Source organism: Asparagus officinalis, chromosome 4, assembly GCF_001876935.1.
Source record: "Asparagus officinalis chromosome 4, Aspof.V1, whole genome shotgun sequence".
NCBI classification, from domain to species: Eukaryota; Viridiplantae; Streptophyta; class Magnoliopsida; order Asparagales; family Asparagaceae; genus Asparagus; species Asparagus officinalis.
The window spans coordinates 15,325,280-15,352,382 of NC_033797.1; the positions used below are offsets into that span (position 1 = coordinate 15,325,280).

Sequence of the window (27,103 nt, forward strand, 5' to 3'; positions counted from 1 at the left end):
TCTTTTGCCCAGTTTGTGAAGTTCTTGGAGGAAAATATTTCTTCCGGTCATAATAAATATTACTTACAATTTTTATGTTTTCCTTTGGATATGTGTCACGTGATGATTTCCCATTTTAGGCGTGTTTATGGCTGTAAGGTTCTTTCTTTTGGGAGGATTTGAGGCGTTTTGATTTGAAAGCTGTCACAATTTTGACAAAAGTTAGAATTGTGGCGGAGTTTCCCCTTCCAAAAACTCAAAACAAACGGGTCCTAAATGGGCGGAGAAATTATATTGTCTTACCGGTACATTGCATCCGAACAGGAGAGAGAAAATTGCAGTACATTTTGATAATTCCTCATTTAGGATTCTAGGGCCCACAATATTATCTCTTTGTGAGCAGACAATTATGATCCAAGTACCACCCGCAGGTGGGACAACCGGTTAGCACTCCCCATGGAGTAAGAGATTTCCTCAAGCTTCGTGCCCGTTGCGGCTGGGTTCGAATCCTCGCTACCGCATTCACCTGGCTCCTGTGGGTTTAAGGGTGGGGACATGATCCCGGGGTTTTACTGGTCACTCAGGTTCAGCCCGTTGTATGCTCACCAGGTCGCGTCCTTGTGGTCCACTGCCTGTTCGCCCACACTGTGGGGATGAGCCCCTGGTAGCAAGGGTAGCTCTTTGCAGGAAATTGGGGACCACGGGGAATCAATCAAGGGCCGCTGGCAGGACTCCCAAAGGGAGTAAAATTGAGCTGGGGTGACCAGGTTTCCCTTGCCAGCAAAAAAAAAAAAAAAAAAATGATCCAAGTACCTAGCAAATTCCTTATTCAGAGAGGCAATGGCAAAGCATTTGCCAAATTATCACCTCCACCGGTTACATGCATCGCATTCAATTAGTGATACTGTTACAGTGTCTTTGTTTCAGTTCCCCAGTTTCAACGGCAACCGTTACAGTTGCAAGCTAATCAATGGCAATTAAAAACTCGTCAGCCATCACTAATAAATTTCAACTGTAAATCTACTAGACCCACATCGATCCCATCAATCCTTCCTTCTGGTCTCAGCCCCTCTCACGTTGCAGAGAAGGACACCATATTTGTGGATTATAACATTTATGTACCTTTTGTTAATCAACAATAGGAATGTTAGCCCAAATATTTTAATGAACTTTCTCATCCTAAAATTTGGTTAATTATAGACCTAAGCTTGCCTGAATCAACCAATCCCTAAAGTACCATGTTTAACCTAGCATTCAACATACTTTCAACAAAGTAACACCAGTTGCTTGTTGATTCAACAGGAGATAGCAAGTAACATGCTATTTTAAGATAAAATAGAGCACTTAAAATGTCAAAAAAGGGCATATACACTGCAAAAGTGATGATACCTGAAAACTGGCCTAAACTATTTTAATCGAAAAAAATACCACAAGCATTTAAAAAATACCATATACTATCAGAAATTATCCTCACAACATTAAGAAGATATCCAAAAAGTCTAAAATACCCCTAAAGTTTAGTTGCTACGGAGAAAGTTTGGAGTTATTTTTCTTTCCTAAAAATGCAACGAAAGTGATATGAGTCGACCCCATTAAATTCAACATCAACTTTGCACTCTCATAAAACCTATATATGCCCACCCTGGGGTGTCCATTTGGGCTCAAGGGTCCCCGCGGGTTGGCCCGAAAATACGGGCCAAACGGCTTCCGTGCAGGTCCGAGCCATATCGTTGGCGTTCGCACCGGGCCTGGCCCGGGCCAAACAGTCGCATAAGTGACCGTTTCCCGGCAAATGCCGGGCCGGGCCAACCCGGCCCAGCCCTGTCATAACGGTCACAAGGTGACCGTTTTGGCCAGGCCGGGCCGGCCGCAACGGCCATAAACGGTCATTTTTTGTCTTTTGACCGTTTTGCCCCCAAAAACGGTCAAAAAAGGTAAAAATTTAAGGGTATTTTGGTTATTTGTCTAGGGACTGCCTCTATAATAGAAGGGGCTTTACTTGTTTTTCTCATTCAAAACTCATATACTTCTCTCTAATACTCTATTATACTCTCTTATACTCTCTAATAATCGCTTTAGCTCTCTAAGTATTCAATCAAATGGCTTCCTCATCTAATTATGAAGCGCAAAACCCAACTCCTAAAATGAGTCCTCCTACTACAGGAGGTACAGCTACTCCTCCTACTCCTAGCGATGTTGATCCTGAATCTGGTGGCGACGATTCTACTACACCAAGAGCTCCTAAAAGGCCGAGATCCAATGTGTAAAATTTTTTCGAGAAGATAGACATTACCAGGGATGAACACGGTAGGCTTCTCACCCAGAAGGCTAAGTGTGCGTTGTGCGGCCATATTTTTCAAGCTCATCATAAGAGCGGCACCAACCACCTCAAACGCCATTTAGATAGACACAACAAAGGTCAGACTCCTCAAGGTGATATCCGACAATCTATGCTCTCCCAATCCTCATCTTATGTAGTCTCGGTAGTTGGAATTATGACGCAGCCCGAGCCAGGAAATGCATCATCATGTTTATCATTCTTAAAAATCTTCCTTTTAAATTAGTAGAAGAAAATGAATTTAAAGATTTATTTACAGATGGTTTTTATCCCGCATTTAAAAATTTTCTCGTCAAATTTGTCAACGTGATATTTGAAAATATTATCAGGAGGAACAAGAAAAAATAATTTTTTATTTTTAAAGTTTATACTGTAAATTTTCTTTAACTTCTGATATTGGACATCTAAAGCACAAACTGGTTATTTATGTATCACAACACACTGGATTGATAAAAATTAGCAAATGTTGGACATCTAAAGCACAAACTGGTTATTTATGTATCACAACACACTGGATTGATAAAAATTAGCAAATGTTTAAAAGAGTTTTATGTATCACAACACACTGGATTGATAAAAATTAGCAAATGTTTAAAAGAGTTATTTCCTTTATTGCATTTGAAGAGTCACATACTGGCATTAATGTTGTAAATTTAATAATTGAAGAACTTTTAAAACTAGAAATATCAGAAAGAATATTTTCTCTTTTATTAGATAATGCAAGTAATAATAATATAGTTGTTGATTTTATCAAAACATCTCTATCATTGCCATGTTATGGTGATCTTTTTCATATTAGATGTATTTGTCATATTTTAAATTTAATTGTTCAAAGTACATTTGGTAAAATTAAACTCATGATAGAAAAGATAAGGTCAGTAACTTATGCTCATAATGCTTCTGAACAAAGAATTAGAAGATGAAAACAATTCTGTAAAAGAAAAAAAAATACAAAACCCAAACTAATTCCAAAAGATGTTGATCATAGGTGAAATTCCACCTATGTAATGTTAAGTGTAGCAATAGAATATAAAAAAATTATAAATAATTTTATTGCTTTTTATACTTCTAGTTCTAGCTCTGGTAGCATGTATGAAATAACTAAAAATTAATGGACAGTTATAAGTAATTTAAAAGAGATGCTACAAGTTTTTTATGATAGTACAATGTTATTATCTTGCTGTTATTATCCAACCATTACTTTAGCTGCTTTACAAATTTTAAATATTCAATTTTTTTTAATAAATATCGTATGGATGATTATTTTGGAAATATAATTTTTCAAATGAAAAGTAAATTAAATAAATATTTTATGCTTATTCCTGTTATTTTTAGTTTGGTGGTTCTTATTGATCCGTGTTTGAAAGATATTGGCCTCCGAAGTTTGTTAAATTCCTTGTATGGTAATATGATTATAGACACTGATGATGGTCAAACCATTACTGCTACTATTCATCATAATACTATTAGAAATTATTTTCAAAGATTATATGATGAGTACTCAGCTAAATATGGTGTAGTTACACATCAGTCTACAGCTTCTGTTTCTACGAGCTCAAGTCGGGACAAAAGTGTAAGTTTTGATAGGTATGCAATGGTAGTTAAGCTAACTAGTGGATCTGGACTTGGATCATCAGTAGAGGTTTCTGAAATTGATCAGTAATTAACTGCATCTTTAGTTAAATGTCAAAATAATAGTTTAGATATTTTGCAATGGTGGAAAGTATATGGAAATCTTTAGTTAAATGTCAAAATAATAGTTTAGATATTTTGCAATGGTGGAAAGTATATGGAACAGTTTCATATCCTATACTTTCCATCTTGCAATGGTGGAAAGTATATGGAACAGTTTCATATCCTATACTTTCCATCATGGTTCGTGACTTACTACCAGTGCAGGTTTTCACGGTAGCTTCAGAATCCGCCTTCAGCACAGCCGGACGTTTGATCGACGACCACATGACATCGTTAGATCCGTATACCATACAGACAGTGATGTGCTTACATGATTGGTGGAGGTCGAGAAGAGAACGTAATGCATCGATCGGATGGTTGGTATTGAAGATAAATTTGAAGAGTTGAGACTAGTAGATAGATATAAAGAGTAAACAATATTCATCAAATTGTAATATTTATTTCTTAGCTAAAAATTTATAATAAATTATTTTGGAAACAGTTACAAATGATAGTGATATATGTGAGTAGGTGCCAACCTAGTTAGGATGTACTCATCTATTGTGATGCGACGAATTTCAAAATAAATTTATAATTGTAAATGATTTACTGATTATTAATAAAGAAGTTATTTTAACATTTTAATTTTAATAATTTTTTGTATTTGTAATTTATGTAATTTAAGTGATTAATAATATTATTGTTTTTTATTAAAGTTTTGTATAATTTTTTGTTGAAAATTGAAAGGAAAAGAAAAACTTTAAAAAATTGAAAAAAATGGGTCGGCCCAGTGCCCGGACCCGGCCCGGGCCAACCGGACCCAGGCTCCGGTTTTGCTCGGGCCCGGGCCCGTTTGGACACCCCTATGCCCACATTTTTCCTTTGATGAGACGCTTGATTCAGTGCATGATCCACGCTCCGTTCTTTCTAAATTTTCTATGCTTTAGGAATTAGGAATAACGTGCTCTCACCAAATTCTACCCAGTTTATGATAAAAGACCAGTGTCACTATTTTTGTTGGTATGAAAGAACCAACACGTATCAGATTCAGGCGTAACTCTTTTTAGCTAAGTTTGTGAAAGCAACATATAGGCTAGAATGACAATATATCATCTCGACTCCTCTCTCTCTCTTTCATTCATTAATAGCGGTGCAAACGGTTTGGATACGAGTCGGCTTGGATATGATATTATCAATATCCGCTTGTCAATTACGGATATGGATATTGGTGCAATTATGAATATGTCTTGGTAAGGAAAACTCGTATCTATATCCACTAAAATTAGATACAAATACAGACATATATGCGGATATACACGAGGAACAAAACGGATGTGAGAAAACCGAATAATATTAAAAAAATAGTTCGTATTATACAAAAGAGTTCATTAACACGTTTTAACACGTTTGATGTATTTGAAAAGCTAATATTAGATCTCTTAATCACCAAAATTAATCTCAAATCCATTAATCTAGGGATTAAACAATTGTAATTGTATGACCAATATGTATTCAGATATTTCAAATACGGAGCCCAATATTTCACTATATGTATCCATATTTATAAATGAGATTAATGAGTATCCTTATCATAGGAGGAGATTTCCATCATTGTCGCCTATGTGGCATAATCTCCACCATCCTCATAAAGTAGACACAAATCCCCACCAACTCACACACTCTCTCATACTTTATGAGGATGGTGGGGATTGTGCTACATAGGCGTCAAGGAGAAAATCCCCTCCTATGACAAGGATACTCATTAATCTCTTTATAAATATGTCCTATCACATATAAATATTTAATAACCATATTCATGAATACGAGTTTTCTTTTTCTTTTCTTTTTCTTTTACACTCCTAATTAAAGGTCATGTAATGTCTATTTTGACTAGCACTAATCTCAATCGTAATCTTTTTATAGTAGGGTCGTTTTATTGGTGCTTTCTAATGAAAAATAATCTGGTAACAATTCTATAATATATAGTAGGCTAAAGTTGGATGACACGTGGTAAACTATTAGAGATTCGAAGCGGATTCGGATCCTTTCTACTAAAAAAATAATGGAGGGACCACTACATAATCACAACAATTAATTATTTAGTTGGTGGTGGTGATTTTTTTTAGTGCAAATTAGGAATGAGGGCACTACGTGGGAGTATGATGAGTGTTAAGAGTTATATTGTATCATAACCGCCTATTAAATAATCAACGGTTGAGATTAAAAATAGTAGTCTCTCCACTAATCTTTTGTAGTGGAGAGGATCCAAATTCTATTAGTGACAATAATATCAGGTCAATTAGAATGCTTAATTAAAATAACTATTAATATTTTGATGTTAAAATCATCAATGTTGTGTCAATATAGTTAAACTATCTTACCAGTATAATCATCGACTTTAAAATCTTTGGGGGCATGGTGCAGGATTCTTTGAGCCAAACAAGGGCAGCGACAAAGTCCAACATGCCCGTTTAAGCGCACGCGCGCAATTTTCCTATCATTGAAGAGATCCAATCTAAAGCACAACAATGATCAATTGATCTTTCAAGTTGCCTCAATGATCGTCTAGCATTTATTAACTTACTAACAAAATGTATGGCGTAATATTGAACGTGAGTCTGCGATGATCCAATCTATCTAATATGTTCTCTAGCGCTAACAACATTAAGTACTGGTGTCACAATCAACATAGGAAAACCAGGACAAACTTATTTCTCATATGGTGTTACCGTCGGAATTTTTCCAATATTATGCACACAAGTAGTAGTGAGTATACTCCGAAGTTCAAACTACTATGTACTACAGTAAATAAAAGTATAGGGTACTCGATGACTCGCAAATTTCGATAGCAATTCAAGAGAAAGGACGCCATATTTTTTTTTCGATTTTAGTTTTGAAGTATAGAAGAAGACTGAAATATAGAGTTTGTAGTCTAGCTAGTTAGTACCCATGATCCTCCATCTGGCTTCAAGTGATCTGCACCCAAGAGAGAAATTTTGAAATGAGTGAAATATCACAATTGCAAGAAACTACAGAAGAATGCAGGAAACTGCAAAAAGAATGGCAGAGAACTACATCTTGAAGCCGTATAAACTTATACGGGGAAACTCATGAAGAAAAATGCATGTGAACACGTTAAGAAGATTATCTCCTGCTATTTTCGCTTTGATGAATTTCAGAATGATTTACTTATAACCTGCATTTTTCATTAAATTCTGAAACCAAATTATCTTGGTAAACAAATTTTACAGTAACCCCGTAAAGGTGTTGGGGCAAGTATAGTCTTAAAGACAAGAGTGACGAGTCGAGTCCTTCCAGTATTTGAAACACACCTTAATATTTATTTGTCCAACAACCAAAGGGTTCCTCTTCTTCTTCTTCTCCTCCTCATTATTATTATTTTGGTAGGTAATCGAGAAGAGAAAATGGCAAATAATAAAAATGAAATTCTACTCCTTAGGCAAGGGTATCTTTGTAAAGTACAAAGACGCGAAAAGAAGGTAGCCTGATTTCAAAGTCATATTGCAAACTAACTTCACTTCTCTCTTCTTGTGACACTAAAGAAATGCAAGGGTGGCGCTAGCTAAATCAACAACTGCAGCTCCTGCGATTTTTCTGTTATCCTTCTCTCTCTGTCTTCGAGGAAGAACAATGGAAGATAAGCCGAAAGCTGTAGAGGCGACGAGCGAGAAAATTGATGCACTGAGCATAGAATCAGGGCGGCAAGAGGCAGAGCATGTGATTGTCTCAGCCCATGTAGTTGACAAAGGTCAGTTTCTGAGATGAATTCAAGTACGCTTAAGTTCTCCCACAATATCGAATGAATAGCAAGTTTATGGTTATCAATAATATTTTTACGGAAAAGAACCATGAAGAAGAAGAGGGAGAAGTACTGTTATTTTTTTTAATTTTTATTTTTTAAAAAGAAACCAAATAATGTGCGCAATAATACATATTTCAATAAAAGAAATATATAAGCAGCTTTTTTATCGGAACATTGCTCAATGATCATGACAAGCTGAATAACATTTAATACAACAATATACACAAGCTATGCATTGCATTCCATAGGTACTTTGGGTTCTGATTTTTTGTTTTGTTCATTTTTCGTGACTTTTGCATGTTTAAGAGATTATGCCACATAATTTAGGACTACAATTAAAATTACCAAAAATGCATAATATGATAATGGCTAAGCTTGATGGAGGATAAGCACTCCACAATTATGGTAGTAGATTTGTTTTACATGGATATAACATCAAAAAAAGTAGTTGTAACTTTTATATGTGTGCTGTGTGTACGTGGCTATTAGCGTGCGCTTCATGAGCTTGACCATTTGCTTATTATTCCTTCTTTTTTCTATTTTAACTTCTTACCTTTATTGTTGCAGACTCATGGCAACAAGTTGGATTACTGATGGTCACTGGTTTTAACTGTGCATATGTGCTCAGCTTCTCAAATCTGATGTTGGCGCCATTAGGCTGGGCCTGGGGCCTCACTGGGCTTGCAGTTGTGGGGGCCTTCGCCTTCTATGCAAAGTGGCTCTTGGCTGAATTCCAGGTCATCGATGGCAACAGATTAATCAGATATAGAGATATCATGGGCTACGTATTTGGTACTCTCACCTCATCTCAATCCTGTATCACAACAAACAAAAATAAATCACCACATTAGAAGTGAACCCTCACTTCATCATCAGCAAAACAAGTTGCCAAAAGCTAGAAAAATATAAGGTCTATATTCCAACATAACCCGTAGAATCATTTTTTTCTTAGTAAATAAATTGTCACCTCACATCCATGTTTTCTAAACAAATAGAGAAGCAATACACATAATGAAGCACTCCATACATCACCGTCTGATCACAACTTCCACTGAAATATTAAATAAATAAATAAATAAATACCACATACGGACGATGCATGTTTATTACACCAACAAAGAACTTTCACTTCAAAATTCTATGAAAATTAATATAAATCATTTTCCTTCAACTCATACTGGGAAACCTCAGAAATCCAAATAATATATGCACTTTGATAGATTACGTAGAGCACGAAATAATTGTATATATTTCCATTCCGATATTCTTCTCCTTGAATAAAAATTCCACCTTAATACTGACCTGGACACTTCATAGCCTGACACATCAAAATCCAAAAATACTGGAGGCTTAGTTTGAATTCAAAGCGTAACATCTAATGCGGTAAATGGAGCATTCGCAATGCTACACACTCTGATAGTTCCCGATAATCAAACTGAAAGGTCTCTCTGGTTCCTTCCCTCTGATTTTGTCCTCCGCAAAAATTATGACAACTACCACAGTATGCTATTGGGGAGGAAAACCCGCATACAGATAGTAACGCATATCGTCCCCAAGTTGGAAGAGAACCTGAAAAAAGAGAGAATACTATCAGTGCAATAAAAATATAGTATCAGGCAATCACTAATACTGTTCCAGTTTAATAAGAACATTGTATTGGTGCCTTCATCAACTTCAAATTGTGCACATGGAAACACTCGTGTCCTCCCTCCTCCCTATACAATTTTATATTGATGGCCTTCTATAGGATTATTATTATTATTTTCTCTGCAGTCATATTCACCATATATGAAAGTTGAAACTGCAAAATTCCTGCACTTGTAGCAGCATATTCACTTGTCATGATAATGTACATTACCAACCCATAGCAACCAGTAAAAAGTCTCAGAAAACATCAAGAGAAAGTATATGTATGGTAACAAGCATGAACTGCTATTACTATTAGATGAAATGATAATGCAATTTTATTAATAATGATATCCTACTTATTTTGCAGGTAAGAAACTGTATTACATCACATGGATCTTGCAATTTGTGACTTTTCTCCACGTTAACATGGGCTTTGTCCTTCTTGGAGGAAGAGCATTGAAGGTGTATATTTTACATGTTCTTGTAGATTGCATAAACAAAATTACCATCGACTTCCAAAAATTTTACACAGCAAGAATAACTCACCCTTTCCGGTTCAAAATTAAACAAATTTGTCCTAAGAAAAGCTTAATTATACAAAGATTCTTATTATTCATTTCCAGAAAAGAAAAACAACTTCTATGTCTGACTGACTTTTATTTCCATCAATTGTTGTTATTTTGAATATCAACTTTGCCAGCTATATATTGAAATTTCACTTGGTTATTCATCTCTTTTTCCCCCTTTTCACATTTCAAATTTTCATAGTTCGTCTACCTACAACAACCTGAATGAGTGGACTCTGATCTGTTTGCTGGTTTTGCCTGCCTAACAACGCAAAGGTTGTCATTTTTAGCGTTGCAGTTCAAGGTTCCATCCAGCGAATTTTCCATCCAGCGAATTACTTATCAAGTTACTCGCCATTTCAAATCACATGTATTACTTTCAAGCATCTAAATTTTTTCTTGACCTGAACGTTAGGTATATTATTTTTTTTTCTGGTAAACGGAATTATCATTTTAATACCTTATTTCTTTTGTAGGACATTTATAGGAGCTATAAAGGATTGAAGTAAGATAGGCTTTTGCACTCCCCTCATAATCTAATTAGAAAATGTATAGAAAAATGGGAGGGGGGAAAACTTAATTTAGGGAACACTAAATTTGACTTGTGTTGTGCGCAGCGAAAATTTCGGCAGCACCTCCGGTGCGCTAGGTACACAACAAGAGATTAGATCACAACAAAATTCTCGTTTCTCAAAGGAAACAAGAACCAAAAACCAGATATCTCATCAAAGTGAGCTATCAGTTCTTCCTCTCATCAGTTTTAAGACTGAAATGTCGAGGGAACCTACAAGCTATTACAAATCACGACAAGAATACAAATTTTACGTGGTTCGAAAAATTGCCTACGTCCACGGGGCAAGGAGGGGGGAGATCTACTATTAGAGGGAGAGAACACAACTAGGATTTACAATCACACAACCAAAACCCTCTCACAAACTCTCAGATCCCTCACACAAATACTCTCTCAAAGGCACAAACACTTTTTCTCCCGCAGCGTTTTACCCTGTTCTTTTGCACACAAAAAAACAGTCGCAGCCTAGCCGCAAAAAGAGCTCCTGCCGATTTTTTCTTTTCTTTTTCCGAAGCTCTCTGCCTGCTCCGTAGCCACAAAAATCCGCGGCCACCGCACAAAAGGCACCTTGCACACTAAACCCTAGGAATTAATAGGTATATATATATGACACTAGAGTCGGGTGGGCCTTTGTTTTTCTCCACGAGATTGGTCTCACGTAGGTGTGGTCCCCATGTATTCACAATTCTCCACCTCGGTGAAGTTTTCTACCAAAACTAAGCCGACACCAAAGCAACCAAATGTCCCACTCATTCGATAACAAGTCGGGAACCCGAACTAGAGTCCAAACAATCTCACCCCATAAAAATCAACTAATCCAAACCGGCTGCATCGTAAAGACTGCCTACGTATCCTCTTGCCCAAGAAATCAAGCCTCACGTGGTTCACCCAAATGGCCTCCAAAAGCCTCAACACCGAAGAATGTTCAAAAATTCCAAACAATGACCAAACTTAACACCTGAAACAACTTTGGTCAACATATCTGCATGGTTGTCCTTCGTATGGATCTTTTCCAACATGACGTATCCTTCATCCAAAACGTCACGAACAAAATAAAATCTGACATCGATATGCTTCATGCGTGCATGATAAACCTGGTTCTTCGCCAAATAGATGGCTGACATGCTATCACAATGTACCTGAATGGTTTCCTGTACAATCCCCAAGTCCTCCAACAATCCACACAACCACAAAGCCTCCTTCATAGCTTCAGTCAACGCTATATACTCTGCCTCCGTAGTGGAGAGAGCCACTGTAGACTGAAGTGTGCATCTCCAACACACCGGTGCTCCTGCTCGTGTAAACACATATCCGCTAGTAGACCGGCGCTTGTCCAGATCCCCCGCATAATCAGAATCCACGTAACCACTACAATCCTGTCATGTCTTCTCATTCTTCTGAAATACCAAACCAACATCCACAGTACTTTTGATATACCGTAGAATCTACTTCACAGCCTCCCAATGACCCTTCCCGGGGTCGTGCATGTACCTGGATACCATGCTCATGGCCTGTAACAAATCTAATTTTGTACACACCATCGCATACATCAAGCTACCCACAGCATTTGACATATGGAACTTTGGACATGTATTCCCGGTCCTTAACTGAAACATGTGACATCTTAGCTGATAGCTTAAAGTGGGGAGCTAATGGAGTATTCATCGTATTGACATTGCCATCATAACTGAATTTTTTCAGCATCTTCTGCAAGTAACTCCTCTGTGTCAACTCCAACCTCCCCTTCACCCTGTCTCTCTCAATCTCTATACCCAATATCTTCTTTGTTTCTCCAAGATCCTTCATCTCAAATTCGGATGACAGTTCTTTTTTTAACTTTCTAATAGCTGAAGTATTCCTGGAAGCTATGAGCATATCGTCAATATATAACAGCAAATAGATACACTCACCATTCTGTAGCTTGTGCATGTAAACACACAGGTTATATGGGCTCCTCGTGTACCCTCGGCCAATCATAAAGTCGTCGAATCTCTTGTACCATTATCGCGGCGATTGCTTCAATCCGTAAAGAGACTTCTTCAGCTTGCATACCAATTCTTTCTTTCCTGTAGCTTTGAACCCCATAGGTTGTGTCATGTAGATCTCATCTTCTAAATCTTCATGTAGAAAGGCTGTTTTCACATCCATCTGGACCAAATCCAAATCCAGCTGTACCACCAATGCTAATAAAATACGAATCGGCGAATGTTTCACAACAGGTGAAAATACCTCGTTGTAATCAACGCCCTCTAGATGTGCATATCCCTTGGCAACCAATCTGGCTTTGAATCTAATTTCCCCAACAAAAGATCCCTCTTTCTTTGCATACACCCACTTGCATCTAATAGCCTTCTTACCCTTCGGTAGCTTTGCAAGTTCTCAAGTGTCGTTCTTATGAAGAGACTGCATCTCTTCCTCCATGGCTTCCCTCCACCTATTCAAATCAGAGCTTGACTCTGCTTTCTTGAATGTAAAAGGAACCAAGTCATCATTGACTTCTGCTGATAAAGCATATGCAACCATGACATTGTCATATCTAGCTGGCTGACGAATGTTTCTTCTTGGTCTATTAGCTACAATGGACTCCTGAACATGACCCTATTCCTGAGTCCCAACATCCACTGTATCCTCTAAATGCCCGGCTGTCATCCCATCTCCTCCCAGTGTCACCTCTGTAGGAGCCTCGATGGATACAATGCTCTCTGTAGTGGGTGGAGTCACATCATCCTCCACCTGTTGCGATATCTCATGAATTCGGTGTTCCTCTACCTACTGAGAAACTTGAGGCTTCATCATGTACGCCTCGTCAAATGTGATATTCCTGCTAATAACTATCTTCTTGTCTTGTGGATCTCATAACTTGAAGCCTTTAACTTCATCTCTAAATCCCACAAAGACTGCTTTCCTCACCCTCGGATTCAATTTATCATCACTGATATGGTAATAAGCTGGACACCCAAATATCCGAAGCGACTCATAGTCACTAGCTACCGAACCAGACTAACGCTCCAACGGAGTCTTCCCCTGTATCGCAGTGCACGGCAACCTATTCACGAGATGGCTCGTATAAACCAATGCTTCGGCCCAAAAAGATCTAGGCAATCCACTCTGCGTCATCATACATCGCACCTTCTCCAGCAAGGTACGGTTCAATCTCTCTGTCACCCCGTTCTGTTGCGGTGTCTCTCTAACTGTGAAGTGTCATCTAATGCTATGATCCCGATAAAACTACAGAAACGGATCACTCTTATACTCTCCACTGTTATCTGAACGTAGAGTCTTCACCTTTTTACCTGTCTGCAGCTCCACTTTCTTCTTTCACTCCATAAAAATATTCAGAACCTGATGTTTATGCTTCATCAGGTATACCCAATTCCTTCTGGAATAGTCATCAATAAAAATGACAAAATAGTTAGCCCCACCAAGTGATGTGTGCTTGGAAGGGCCCCAAATATCTGTGTGAATGTAGTCTAATATACCTTGAGTATTGTGAATAGCGGTACTGAATTTCACTCGTCTTCTTCCCAAGTATGCAATGTTCATACAGCTCCATCTTGCAAGTCTTTACACCCTTCAATAGCCCCTGTTTCGCCAATACCTGTAGGGACTTATCATTAGTGTGTCCTAATCTCATATGCCATAAGCTGGTAGTATCTTTCTCTGTGGTAATCGAAGCTGCCAGACCCCCTGTTACCGTCTTACCCTTCAAGTAGTAAAAGTTGTTTTCCCTGACACCTCGCATCACCACCATGGACCCCTTTGTGACCTTTAGAATCGCATTCTCCAAGATCACCTTATAGTCAGCTGCCTCCAAAGTTCCAAGCGAAATGATATTTTTCGTCAATTGAGGAACAAATCTCACTTCCTTCAGCTCCCGAGTTACCCCGTCACATATCTGAATCCGTACCACTTCAAGTAGTAAATGTTGTTTTCCTTGGCACCTCGCATCATCACCATGGACCCCTTTGTGACCTTCAGAGTCATATTCTCCAAGATCACCTTATAGCCAGCTGCCTCCAAAGTTCCAAGTGAAATGATATTCTTCGTCAATTGAGGAACGAATCTCACTTCCTTCAGCTCCCGAGTTACCCTGTCACACATCCGGATCCGTACTGTACCAATACTACCAATAGGGCATACGTGATCATTACCCATGAGCACGACATCCCCTCTTTCTAACTCCTCAAAGCTGGAGAACCAATCCTTCCTAGGACAAATATGGTATGTAGCACCAGAATCCATCATCTACTCCGTAGAGTCAGCGTAACAAACTGACGGTAATGCAGAGCAAGAATAGCTTGAAGAATCCGTATCTGAATTGTCGTCACTAGCCTTGATAACATTCACTTCCGAAGCTTGTACAATTTTTCCTTTATTCTTTCCAGTTTTATCTTTCAACTTTGGGTAGTCGTTCTTCTAATGTCCTTCTTCTTTGCAAAAGCGACATTGATTCCTACCAATATTTCTATAGCCACCTCTTGACTTCGATCTTGAGTGATCACCTGGACGGTGGTTTGGACCACGGCCTCGAACTGCTAATGCATCTCCCGATGCCTTCTCGGAGGGTTCACCATCATTCTTCCTCAACTCATAATTCACTAAAGCTGAGGTCACCTCCTTGTAGCTAACCGTAGTTCTTCCATTTATCATAGTGAGAACAAACATACCAAAATCATCCTCCGGCAACGAACACAATAGTAGCATCACCTTGTCTTCATCATCAACCATGATATCTACATTGGCCATATCCAAAATTAGCTTCGTGAAGTTGTTAACATGCTCCCGAATGGAAACTCCCATCTTCATCTTGAATTGGTAAAATATCTTCTTCAAGTGAAGCCGATTCTTAATGTTCTTCGTCAGATACTTCTCATTGAGTGTTTCCTACATTCTCTTCGCTGACGTCTCGTTCATTACGTCATAAATAAGATCTGGCGTCAAGCATGACCGAATAACTCCACAAGCCCTACTATTCATCTTCTTCCAAACCTTTTCCTCCATATCAGGGGGTTTCTCTTATAACTCAAGAGTCTCCTCCAAATTCTGTGCATCCAAAACGTCCATCACCTGACACCTTCACAATCCGAAATTAATCTTGCCGTCGAACTTCGGAACATCAATCTTTGAGTTATTGATACTCAGACTCTGTATCGCCTTCGAAAGAAATGATCCCGATGTGCTTGTTTCTCCTATGTTGTCGATCTAATTCTTCAAATAGGAATCCTTCAGCGAATCCTTCGAACAAGCTCCTAAATCCAACCCGAAGCTCTGATACCACTTTTTATGCGCAGCGGAAATTTCGGCAACACCTCCGGTGCGCTAGGTGCACAACAAGAGATTAGATCACAACGAAATTCTCGTTTCTCAAAGGAAACAAGAACAAAAAACCAGATATCTCATCAAAGTGAGATATCAGTTCTTCCTCTCATCAGTTCTAAGACTGAAATGTCGAGGGAACCTACAAGCTATTACAAATCACGGTAAGAACACAAATTTTACGTGGTTCGGTAAATTACCTACGTCCACGGGGCAAGGAGGGGGGAGATCTACTATTAGAGGGAGAGAATACAACTAAGGTTTACAATCACACAACCTAAACCCTCTCACAAACTCTCAGATCCCTTACACAAATACTCTCTCAAAGGCACAAACACTTTTTCTCCCGCAGCGTTTTACCCTGTTCTTTTGCACACAAAAAAACAATCGCAGCCTAACCGGAAAAAGAGCTCTTGCCGATTTTTTTCTTTTCTTTTTCCGAAGCTCTCTGCTTGCTCCGTAGCGGCAAAAATCCGCAGCCACCGCACAAAAGGCACCTTGCACACTAAACCCTAGGAATTAATAGGTATATATATATATATATATATATATGACACTAGAGTCGGGTGGGCCTTTGTTTTTCTCCACGAGATTGGTCTCACGTGGGTGTGATCCCCACGTATTCACAACTTGTCATATACGAAAGGTATCAACAGTTGAAAGAATTTGTGATGTTCTCTTCACAATTAACACTCGCTGTTATTTTAGAAAATCTTTATGGATTTCTGCAGATAGCCACAATGTGATCCATCATCGCTAATGCTGTTATTTTTCTTATATTATTTACGCAACGCAGAAATTTAACTTGACTAGCCAATATTGGAACATATTCCATTCCTAGTCCAGTAGAGAGCTAACTATGATAGTTGAAGTGAATCTTTAATGAATTTACTGACACTCAGAACAAATTTACAATCAGGAGATCAACTCAGAGTTCAGTAGCACACCTGTTAGGCTTCAAGTGTTCATCACTATTACTGGTGGCGCCTATTTCATCTTTGCAAATCTAGTTCCTACCATGTCCGCCATGAGAAACTGGTTACCAACCTCCGCAATCCTAATAATAATCTTCGATGTCATTCTCTTGGCAATCTTAGTTCAAGATGGTGCTTACTTCCCTCTTCACTGGAACTTTCAATTTTTTGCGTACTGATACAAATTTGAAGGACATATTATGAGGTCATCTTTTCTTTCCTATGTCCATGACTTTCTCAGGACGTGCAAACAAAAACAAGGATTACAATATTAGTGGAACTAAAGCGGATAAATTCTTCAATGCATTTGGTGCAATTGCTGCTATCCTTGTCTGTAACACCTCCGGTTTACTACCAGAGATACAGGTTAATTTTGGACATACAGAAGGATGATGAAAAGCTCTTTTATCATCTTCAAATTCCATAATTATTAGAAGTAAGTGTCAAGCTATTTATATACCTGCCGATATTTTGCAGTCAACTCTTCGCAAGCCAGCAGTTAGCAACATGAGGAAAGCTTTGTCGGTACAGTTTACATTTGGTCTTGCAATATACTATGGTGTAAGCATACTTGGCTACTGGGCGTATGGTTCATTAGTTTCAAACTATCTGCCGAAAGAATTAAGTGGACCTAAATGGGCAAAAGTTCTGATAAATTCTGCAGCTTTTCTGCAAAGCATAATCTCTCAGCACGTAGGTTTTCCTCTGCATGCATTTTGTATTATTAATTAAGTTTTCATGTTTCACGTATGACTAGAAAGGTTTTAACCGTATCTTTTCCATGAAACCAGATGTTTATTCAACCGATATATGAGGGTCTGGACACAAAGTTCTTAAGTCTGGAGAAGAGCACATTCTCAAGAGCGAACCTTGTACGCCGGTTTCTTTTAAGAGCACTAGTTCTGGGAATGAATACATTTATTGCAGCACTGTTTCCTTACATGGGAGATTTTGTAAACCTTTTCCGGTCTTTTAGTCTCTTTCCGCTCACCTTTGTTTTCCCCAGCATGATTTGGATCAAGGTATGAGCCGCTAAGATTCCACCCTGTCTATTTACGGAGTTCATTATTAGATATAACTGAGCTAGGTTCTTGTTTCACTGTTTCACCGCCTCAGGTCAAAGGAAAATCTGCTAGCAGAGGCGAAAAGGCATGGCACTGCGCCATCATTGTTATCTCCTCTCTACTATCAGTAATAACTACTGCTGCTGCTACGAGATTGATAATCAATAATGCTCGAAAGTACAGGCTTTTTGCAGATACATAATGCTTCAAGTTCTCATAAAGATGTTAACCAGATGGTTTAAAGATTTCACAGTAAATACGAAGTCTTTTTTGGTTACGAATGTTTCAAGTTCCAGATAAAGTAGATGGTAAAACACCATAACAAGATTTCACTGTTCTTCTTCATGAAATTTCTCATTAAATAGCTTTCGAAACGTACGTTACTAGAAGACCTTACCATTACTTGTGCAAATTCAGAGTATGCATTTCCAACTTTTTTGGTTGAGTCATGGAACCATGATGAGTTTGAATATAATGATTCGCTGTTTTATAATAAGACCTTACTCATTAACAGAACAGAATTGTACGCAAAACATGTCCTCCTCAAGTTAGTGATGCCTGCTAGGCCCTTTATTGGAAAAACGAATGGCTTCTGTTTCAACATTCAGTTGTCATATGTGCTGACTTGATGTTTTGTTGCTTTAATATAATAAATGAAGATGGAAAAGCAAATCAGCAGTGCAAAAGGCGTAATCCTAATATCAGAAGATCCTCCAAAAGCAAACACTAAACTAGTGACAAAGCTAAGTACCCTCTAGTTGCTAAATGAAGCCCAATAAATGTTGTTGAACGTTGTGATGTTATTCTCTGCAAAATGGCAAATCAAACCAGGGAAAGAAATCCAAGGTTTGATGGTGGACTTTATAAGCGAATTGCTTTTACTGGTTGTGAGAATTTCTGTGGTATAATGTGCTACACCCTTAAATTTTAGACTCCCGACCCCTCAGGAGGCTGCAAGATGATAATTAATCACATGAAGTTGACATTTTCAGTGAACTCCGAGTCCATGGAAGTACGAAGCATACGTGATAGACCAAACCGACAATACAAATAACAATTGACATGAAACTAAGAAATTACCATCTTGGGTTGGAAACGCGGCCCCCTCTAAAACCGAAAACCATCTTGGGTTGGAACTTACTCCGAGTCCGTGGGTTTTGTTTGCTTAGTTTAGTGGCTTATTAGCGGCTGATTAGTGATCACTAAACGTACGAGACTATGGGGCTACTAGTCCCGTGTGTTTCAAAACTCAAATTCAGTAAAACAGATACCATGAGTTTAGTCCCGTGTGTTTCAAAACTCAAATTCAGTAAAACAGATACCATGAGTTCAGGGCCGGTTCTGAGATTTTAGGGGCCCTGTGCGAAAAGTAAACACATGGCACTTCTCTATATACAAAATATCAATAAATTCCAATTCGAATCCCTAAAATGCTAGGGAACAAAATGTTACTGATCAGACATTAAAATGTTACCTGATTTTTTTGCATCTGAATAATCTTTAACATACTTTTCAAGTGCTATTGCCCATTCTTCATCTCTTCGGTCACCTGAATAAAATATTATTGATCAGATAAATACATGTAATCTCACCTTAATAAAGCTTTCCAATAGAGCAAATAGTCCACAATAAGAAATACTTGCATATTATATTCCTCTTATATCTGTGCTTACCTTCATCAGATATCGAAGCCTTTAGCATCAAAAAGTATCATCGAAAAATTATCCTCCTTGTATTTTTAGCTGCAAAATCACTAATTAAGCCTTTAGATCTCTTATAGGACCATTTTCCACTAATATATCTCTAGATTTTGTGTCCAAGCTATCCCAAATTCTTGGATCATAAATATTCAAATTCATGAGCATGGACTGATTAGGTTGTTCATTACCTAAAATATTGTCATTCTCATTGTCAATATCAATTTCATTCTGATTCTGATTCTCAATTTTACTTTCATTTTTATTTTCATTCCGATTCTCATTTTCATTATTATTTTCATTTTCATTATGATTCTCATTTATATTCTGATTCTCATTTTCATTCTCATTTTTATTTTTACTTTGATCATCAACATTTTCATTCTCATACTCATTCATGCACAAATCATTAATGTTATCATTTCAATTGAATTTTTAACTAAATCTTGTGTTTCTCTAACAATAAATTTATCAAGCGCTCCACTTTGAGTTTGGACAAATTGTTCATTTTTTTTTTTTGCGTTTATCATATCCAGAAGGATATTTTCTTGGTGGCATTTCTATAATAAAAAAAAATATTACAATCAAATTGAAAGAAGTCAAAAGATTCGGAACAATACAACCTAATAAACAGCTCCAGCTGAGTATCGAGCTTGCTCTTATCCGTCAAGCTCTCGTAACGAATTTTATCCAAAGCCTTTACAACAACAACAAAAATCAAATAAAAGCATCAAATCAAGAGCTGCTCAATCAACAAAAACCCTAAGTAATCCCAAAAATGACTAAAACTTCTTCAAGACTACAAACAGCTTACCATAAGAGCACTCCATCCTTAGCAAGGTCAAATAGCATTCTTTTTACCGCCCAATTTTTCTGCTGCACGAGATTGAAGATTCAAATAGACCTGTAGAATTCAACATTTCCACTTTTTCAAATCTAATTTATAATCCAATGATAAGAAATAGTATTTCAAAAGGAAATTGTTGAAAACTATCACAAGGATAAAGGAAAAAGAAGAATACCCGAAGAAATGACTCAAAGTTGGAGAGGAATTGTTTTGCTGGCGAGCTCGACAGCGAAGATTTTGAGGGCGGCGACTGGCAAGCTCCGACTGCTGAGCGGGGGCGGCGACTGGCGAGCTCCAAAGTCGACGATTTCGGGGGCGGTGGGACAACGGGCGGTGATGGCGAGGGCGACGCCGCGAGGCCCTGGCTGAGCGAGTGAGCGTGTCGAGGACTCGAGGGCGGACTGCAGAGTACGACGGGGGAGAGGAGGAGGGGGATGGGGGCTAGCAGATCTGGTTTGAGATGTGATTCAGTGAAGATGGGTAGGGTTTTTGAAGGAGGGGTTTTTGAATGGAGGGGTTTTTGAATGGAGGGTTGAGATTAAGCTGAGTTGTGAAATGGATGGTCCACGTCCATTTAGATTTATTTCTCTTATATATAAATATAAAAAAAATTGGGGCCCCTAATTTTTGGGGGCCCGGTGCGGTCGATCACTCTGCACTCCTCCAAAGCCGGCCCTGCATGTGTTTCAAAACCCGAGATGGTACATCAACTACTAGTTTCTTGTGTTCAATTTAGTGGCCGATTAGCTTGTACTAAACACACGGAATTACTGGTCTCGTATGTTTTAAAATTTAAATTTAGCAAAACCGACCTTTTTTTTAATCAAATTTCGTGAGCTGATAAAAAAATTCATATTTAACAAAACGGTCGGTTTTGCTATTTATCAATACCGGCTCATTTCAAAAATTTCTCCATTATAGAATTAAGCTGAGAATTCAAATTTTCAAATCAAGTTACAAAGTTGAAAGCACATTCTAGATAATCAAAAGTGAACGTGTCATATGTTAGGGGTGGTAATTCCCACTAGAATTAATGAAAAGAAAAGAAAAAAGAAAAAAGAAAAAAAAGAGAGAGAGAATGCGAAACCTCGCTGTTAATTGCTATTAGGCATTAATAGATGATGATGATGTAATTCAGAGCCTAACCTGATTAAATAAAATTGAAACCACGCTGACCCATCCCAAGCTCCCCATTGAAGTGATTGATGTACCTCAACTATCAAATTCCGACGACGGGGGTTGTGGGGCTAGGGTTAGGGTTTGGGTCCCGGGGTGAAGAGAGAGGGGGAGAGAGAGAGAGATCGGTGGAGGTGGGCGGCGCCGCGGTGGACGATCGCCATCGGCGGGCTGCCCTTTGTCAGGAGATATTTTTGACATTTTATTCTTGAGGTTTTTGCTAGAAATCACCTTAACAATAGGGTAATTGTACGAATACAACCATTTTATTTTCAAATTATACATATACCATCTTTCTGGTCAAATTTTCATTATCAAATTAAAAATAACCTTAAAAAAATTCTAGTTCAAGGGATGCATCTTGTGTCCTAGAAAGATGTAAATACTAAAAGAATGAGTTATGTACATTGAAGGCAAGATTTTTAAGGTTAATTTTGGATTTTAAATGAATATTTTGATTAGGAGGCGGTCGATTGCAACAAAAACTAAGTTTAATGGTAGTTTATGTATAAATTAAAAAATAATAATAATTTTTGTATAATTACTCTATTTTCAATGTGGTTTCTAAGAAAACACACTTTATTCTTCTCTGCTAGAAATTCTAATATAAAAATAGGATTTATCCTGTCCGAAGTTCCACCTCCATTTACTTCAAGACCCATCAAAGTAATGTCTACTGCCATAGGCCCAAAATTTACTCATAATAATCACAAAGTACACATTTTACTTACACTTAATTCCAAATTATAGCATACGAAGAGTATGTTGCACGCCGTGCGGAAGCGTGCTCGCAAACCAACTGAGTCGGTGAGCGATGTGCTAGAAAAGAACCAAACACAAGTGCAATTCACAAAATTAACAATCAAAATCACACAAACACAGAGATTTACATCGTTCACGAAATTGCCTACGTTCATGGGGAGAGGATAGGGAGATTTCACTATATGGATGAGAAACAACGGGTTACAATCTCTCAAATAACTCTCAAAATAACTCAACCAATGATCTCACACTCCCTCATAATAATCACCCTCACAAAACTGCTCAAAACAATATTAATTCTCTAGTTAAGAAACCCTAGAAACGTGTGTTTCTATTTATATCAAAACCCAATCCAAAACAGACTAGGAAATAAATTCGGTCCGTATCCGCTTTCCGGTCGACCGCAGGGGTTGCATCGGTCGACCGACCAGAGACGGATTCCAAGTTCATGTAATTTACACGTTTTCGGTCGACCAGTCGAACTCGTTCGGTCGACCGACCAGAGACAGGGTTTCAGACCCTGATATCCAACAGGTTGTCAGTCGACCGGGCCTATGTCGTCGGTCGACCGACCCGAGAGAAACCTGTAGTCTTTTCCCAACTTCAAATTTCCTGTTTTTGCCACGTTTTCTACAATTCTCCACCTCAACGAAGTGTTCCCAAAACTGAGCCGACACCAACATAAGCACTAATGCGTCGTCTCACCAAATACGACTGCACCAATGAGGTTACCTAAGTACCCCCTCTCTCAAGGGATCAAGCCGCTCGTAGTTTATCCAAATAACCGCAAACGGCCTCAACAATTATGAATATGCAATAAGTTTCTACAATGATCAAACTTATTGCTCGGGACTACCTTCGTGAGCATATCCGCTGGATTATCTTTTGTGTGGACCTTCACGAGCTCCACATCCCCATCTTCAAGAACATCTCGAACGAAATGATAACGAACGTCGATATGCTTCGTCCTCGCATGAAAGACCCGATTCTTTGCCCAAATAAATAGCATTCATGCTATCACAATAAATGACGACGGGTCGCTGCGAAACACCAAGATCCTCCAAAAGTCCTCAAAGCCAAATCGCCTCCTTAACGGCCTCAGTAATCGCCATATACTCTGTCGCCGTCGTTGACAAAGCCACAATAGACTGTAAGGTGCATCTCCAACACACCGACGCACGGGTCAAAGTGAACACATACCCCGTCGTCGACCGACGTTTATCTAAATCTCCAGCGTAGTCCGAAGCTACGTATCTAATACATAGCTGTCAACCGCTAGTATCCTGCTCAAAAACCAAACCAACATTGAGAGTACCTCAAATGTACCTCAAAATCCATCTCACAGCATTCCAATGACCTATACCCGGGTCGTGCATGTATCTCGAAACCATGCTCACTGCCTGTGACAAATCCGGCCTTGTACAAACCATGACGTACATCAAACTTCTTACTACGCTCGCATATGGAGTCTTCGACATCAACTCTCTATCTTCAACTGTCTTTAGTGTAAGGTCAGCTAAAATTTTAAATGGGCTCACAATGGTACGCTAACTGGCTTCGTCTCCATACTTACATTAAATTGGTGTAGCACCTTCTTCAAATAAGCTACATGTGTCAAACAAATTCTGTCCTTATCTCTGTCTCTGCCGATCTTCATCCCTAAAATATGCTTCGCTTCACCAAAATCCTTCATCTCGAACTATTTCGAAAGTTCTCCCTTCAACTCATCTATAGCGGATCTGGAAATAGAAGCAACCAACATGTCATCGACATAAAGCAATAAATAAATGTACGCACCTCCTCGCAACTTACGATAGTACACGTAAGGATCAAACTAGCTCTGAATGTACGAATAGCCAATCATAAACCCATCGAATTGCTTATACCACTGTCGCGAAGATTGCTTCAACTCATATAGAGATTTCTTCAACCTACAAACCTATTTCTCCTTCCCTACAGCTCGAAACCCCAACGACTAAGTCATATAGATTTTCTCGTCAAGATCACCATGAAGAAATACCATTTTCACATCTAACTGGTCCAATTCCAAACCATACTATGCCACCAAAGCTAGAAAGATCATAATCGATGAGTGCTTCACCACTAGAGAAAAGACCTCGTTGTAGTTAATGCATTCTTCCCGTGCATAGCCCTTCACTATCAACCTAGCTTTGAACCTCACTGGAGTGCCTTCAATGTCCTCCTTCTTCATATACACCCATTTGCAATCAATAGTCTTCCACCCCTTCGGAAGCTCAACAAGCTCACATGTGTCATTCTTCTGAAGAGATTCCATCTCTCCTCCCACATAGTTTCCTACCAAAAATCAGCCTTTAAACTCTTCTCAGCCTCTCTGAATGTAGTAGGAACCATCTCATCGACACTCTCCATCAGAAGTGCATAAGCAATAACTGTATTCGTATACCTAGCTAGCAACTGTATGTCTCTCCTGGGTCTCCAAACCGCAATCAAATCCTGAACTTGAGTCGTCGATCCCTGATTCTGCTCAGCTAAACCTATATCCTCCAAATCATCGTTGTGCTCATTTGGCATCAACTCAATCAGCACTCTAATGGATACGATACCATCTGAGTACTATGGAGCTATATCAATCTCCATCACCTGTGATATCTCCTCTGTCGTGGTGCTCTCCACCTGATGAGAGCTGGGAAGCTTCAAGATTGAAGCCTCATCGAAAGTGACATCTCTACACAGCATAATTTTCTTATCAACTGGATCCCTAAGTTTGTATCCTTTCACACCATGTTTGAATCTATTAATTAATATGACATTTCTAGCTTGAGGTTCCAATTTATCAGTCTTCGTATGATATAAAATATAGGGCACCCAAATACCTTGAGCTAATCATAATCACGTGCTAGCTCTCCCGACCACATCTCCATAGGAGTCTTTCCCTCTATCGCAGATGAATGCAGCCTATTAATGAGGTGGCTCGCATATGAAAGTGCTTCAACCCAAAAGATCTTCTCCAAACCACTCTGCGATAACAAACATCAGACATTCTCCAGTAAATACTGATTCAATCTCTCTGCCATCCTATTCTACTGTGGTGTATGACTAACTGTAAAGTATCTTTCTATGCCCTCGTCTCGACATAGCTAGTGAAAGGGGTCTGAAGTGTACTCGCCCCTATTGTCGGATATCAACATCTTGATCTTTCTCCCAGTCTGCAGTTCTAATCTCATCTTCCACTCCATAAATAACTCTAGGACTTCATTCTTATGCTTCATGGTGTACACCCAACAACGCCTAGAATAGTCATACACAAATGTGACGAACCAATATCGATCACAAAGTAATGACATCTTGGTGGGACCCCAAATATCCGTGTGCACATAGTCCAATAAACTCGTCGTCCTGTGTACGGTTGTCTCCACCTTCACCTTTGTCTTCTTGTCAAGAATGCAGTGCTCACAAAATTCTATTTTCTCACTCTTAGCTCCCTTCAATAGCCCCTGCTTGTACAAAGGCTGCAGTGACTTTTTACATGTGTGCCTCAATCTGTAGTGCCAAAGTCTGCTCGCGTCTGCCTCTAAAATAGCTCAAGCTACCTGGCCAATCTCGGTGCTTCCCTTCAGATAATAAAGATTCCTACTGTGGATTCCATTTATCACTACCAATGATCCCTTAATAACTTTTGGTACAACATTCTCAAATATCACCTTGAATCCCTTTGCTTCCAAAGCTCCAATGGAAATAAGATTCTTCTTCAACTGAGGAACAAATCTCACTTTATTTAGCTCTCGAGCAACTCCATCGTGCATCTGAATCTTGATGGTACATATCCCACAAATGTCACAAAATTGATCATTTCCCATGACTACCATGCCCCTATCGAGCTTCTCGAAAGATGCAAACCAATCTCGCCGGGAAGTCACATGATAAGTAGTGCCAGAGTCCAGCATCCAATCCGATGCATTCACATAGTTCACCTCTGAAGTGATCAATAGAAAAAAGTAAGAATCATCTAAATTATCACCTCTAGCGACCTTCACCACATTGGCCTTTGGGCACTTCTTCTTGCTATTCTCTTTCTCTCTAAGCTTCGGGCAATCTCTCTTCTAATGTTCTTGTTCTTTACAGAAAACACATTGGTTCTTTGTTAATTGGTAGTGGCCTCTCGATTTTGACATGCCTCTATTGCCACCTCTCGGATAGGGACTCCTTCCTCTCGTCGACAATGCCTCTCCTAAAGTGATAGCTCTGAAAGTCTCTTTATCCTTTCTCCTCAAATCGTAATTCATTAACGCATTAGTCACTTTACTATATGTGATGGAATATCTACCGTTCAACAAAGTGAGCACGAATGTATCATACTCTTCATCGGGTAAGGAGCCTAACAAAATAATCACATTGTACTTATCTGTTATCTTCTCATCAACGTTCGCCAAGTTAGACAATAACTTTGTGTAGTTGTTTACATGATCCGCAAGTGAGGTACCCTTAGACATCTGGAATCTGAACAATCTTCGCAGCAAGTACAAATGGTTCTCAACACTCTTCGTAAGATATTTGTTATTGAGAATCTCTCATATATTCATCGCAAATGTCATGCCAATCATATCGTATTTCAACTCTTGTTCTCAACAAGACCTAATTACTCCACAAGCATTTCGATTCATCTTGTCCCATATCGTCTTATCATATTTCAGTGGCCTCTCATAGA

At 38.7% G+C, this 27,103-nt stretch overlaps 1 protein-coding gene and 1 long non-coding RNA gene across 3 annotated transcripts; one reads left to right on the forward strand and one right to left on the reverse strand.

The window, feature by feature from the left end:
* Window positions 6,765-21,863, reverse strand: LOC109836719. 2 transcript variants are annotated; one of them, XR_002246077.1, is made up of 8 exons: window positions 21,625-21,863; window positions 20,654-21,153; window positions 20,446-20,535; window positions 19,608-20,328; window positions 19,409-19,483; window positions 9,117-9,383; window positions 8,368-8,628; window positions 6,765-6,967 (listed from the first exon to the last, which is right to left on the reverse strand). It is a non-coding gene; the product is annotated as an uncharacterized LOC109836719 (long non-coding RNA). The 2 variants fall into 2 exon arrangements; XR_002246078.1 differs by lacking the exon at window positions 6,765-6,967 and adding an exon at window positions 7,645-7,768.
* Window positions 6,998-18,259, forward strand: LOC109836718 (proline transporter 2-like). Its single transcript, XM_020404699.1, has 8 exons — window positions 6,998-7,760; window positions 8,382-8,606; window positions 9,811-9,905; window positions 16,816-17,002; window positions 17,112-17,236; window positions 17,348-17,563; window positions 17,662-17,892; window positions 17,987-18,259. Exons 1-8 carry the CDS (start codon window positions 7,643-7,645, stop codon window positions 18,134-18,136), a joined length of 1,347 nt encoding a protein of 448 aa, XP_020260288.1. The 5' UTR covers window positions 6,998-7,642; the 3' UTR covers window positions 18,137-18,259.

Coding starts and splice junctions, on each gene's coding strand:
- LOC109836718 (XM_020404699.1), top strand. CDS start 7,643: ATGGAAGATAAGCCGAAAGCTGTAGAGGCGACGAGCGAGAAAATTGAT. Junction 9,906..16,815: donor TTGGAGGAAGAGCATTGAAG/GTGTATATTTTA, acceptor ATTTACAATCAG/GAGATCAACTCAGAGTTCAG. Junction 17,893..17,986: donor CCAGCATGATTTGGATCAAG/GTATGAGCCGCT, acceptor TCACCGCCTCAG/GTCAAAGGAAAATCTGCTAG.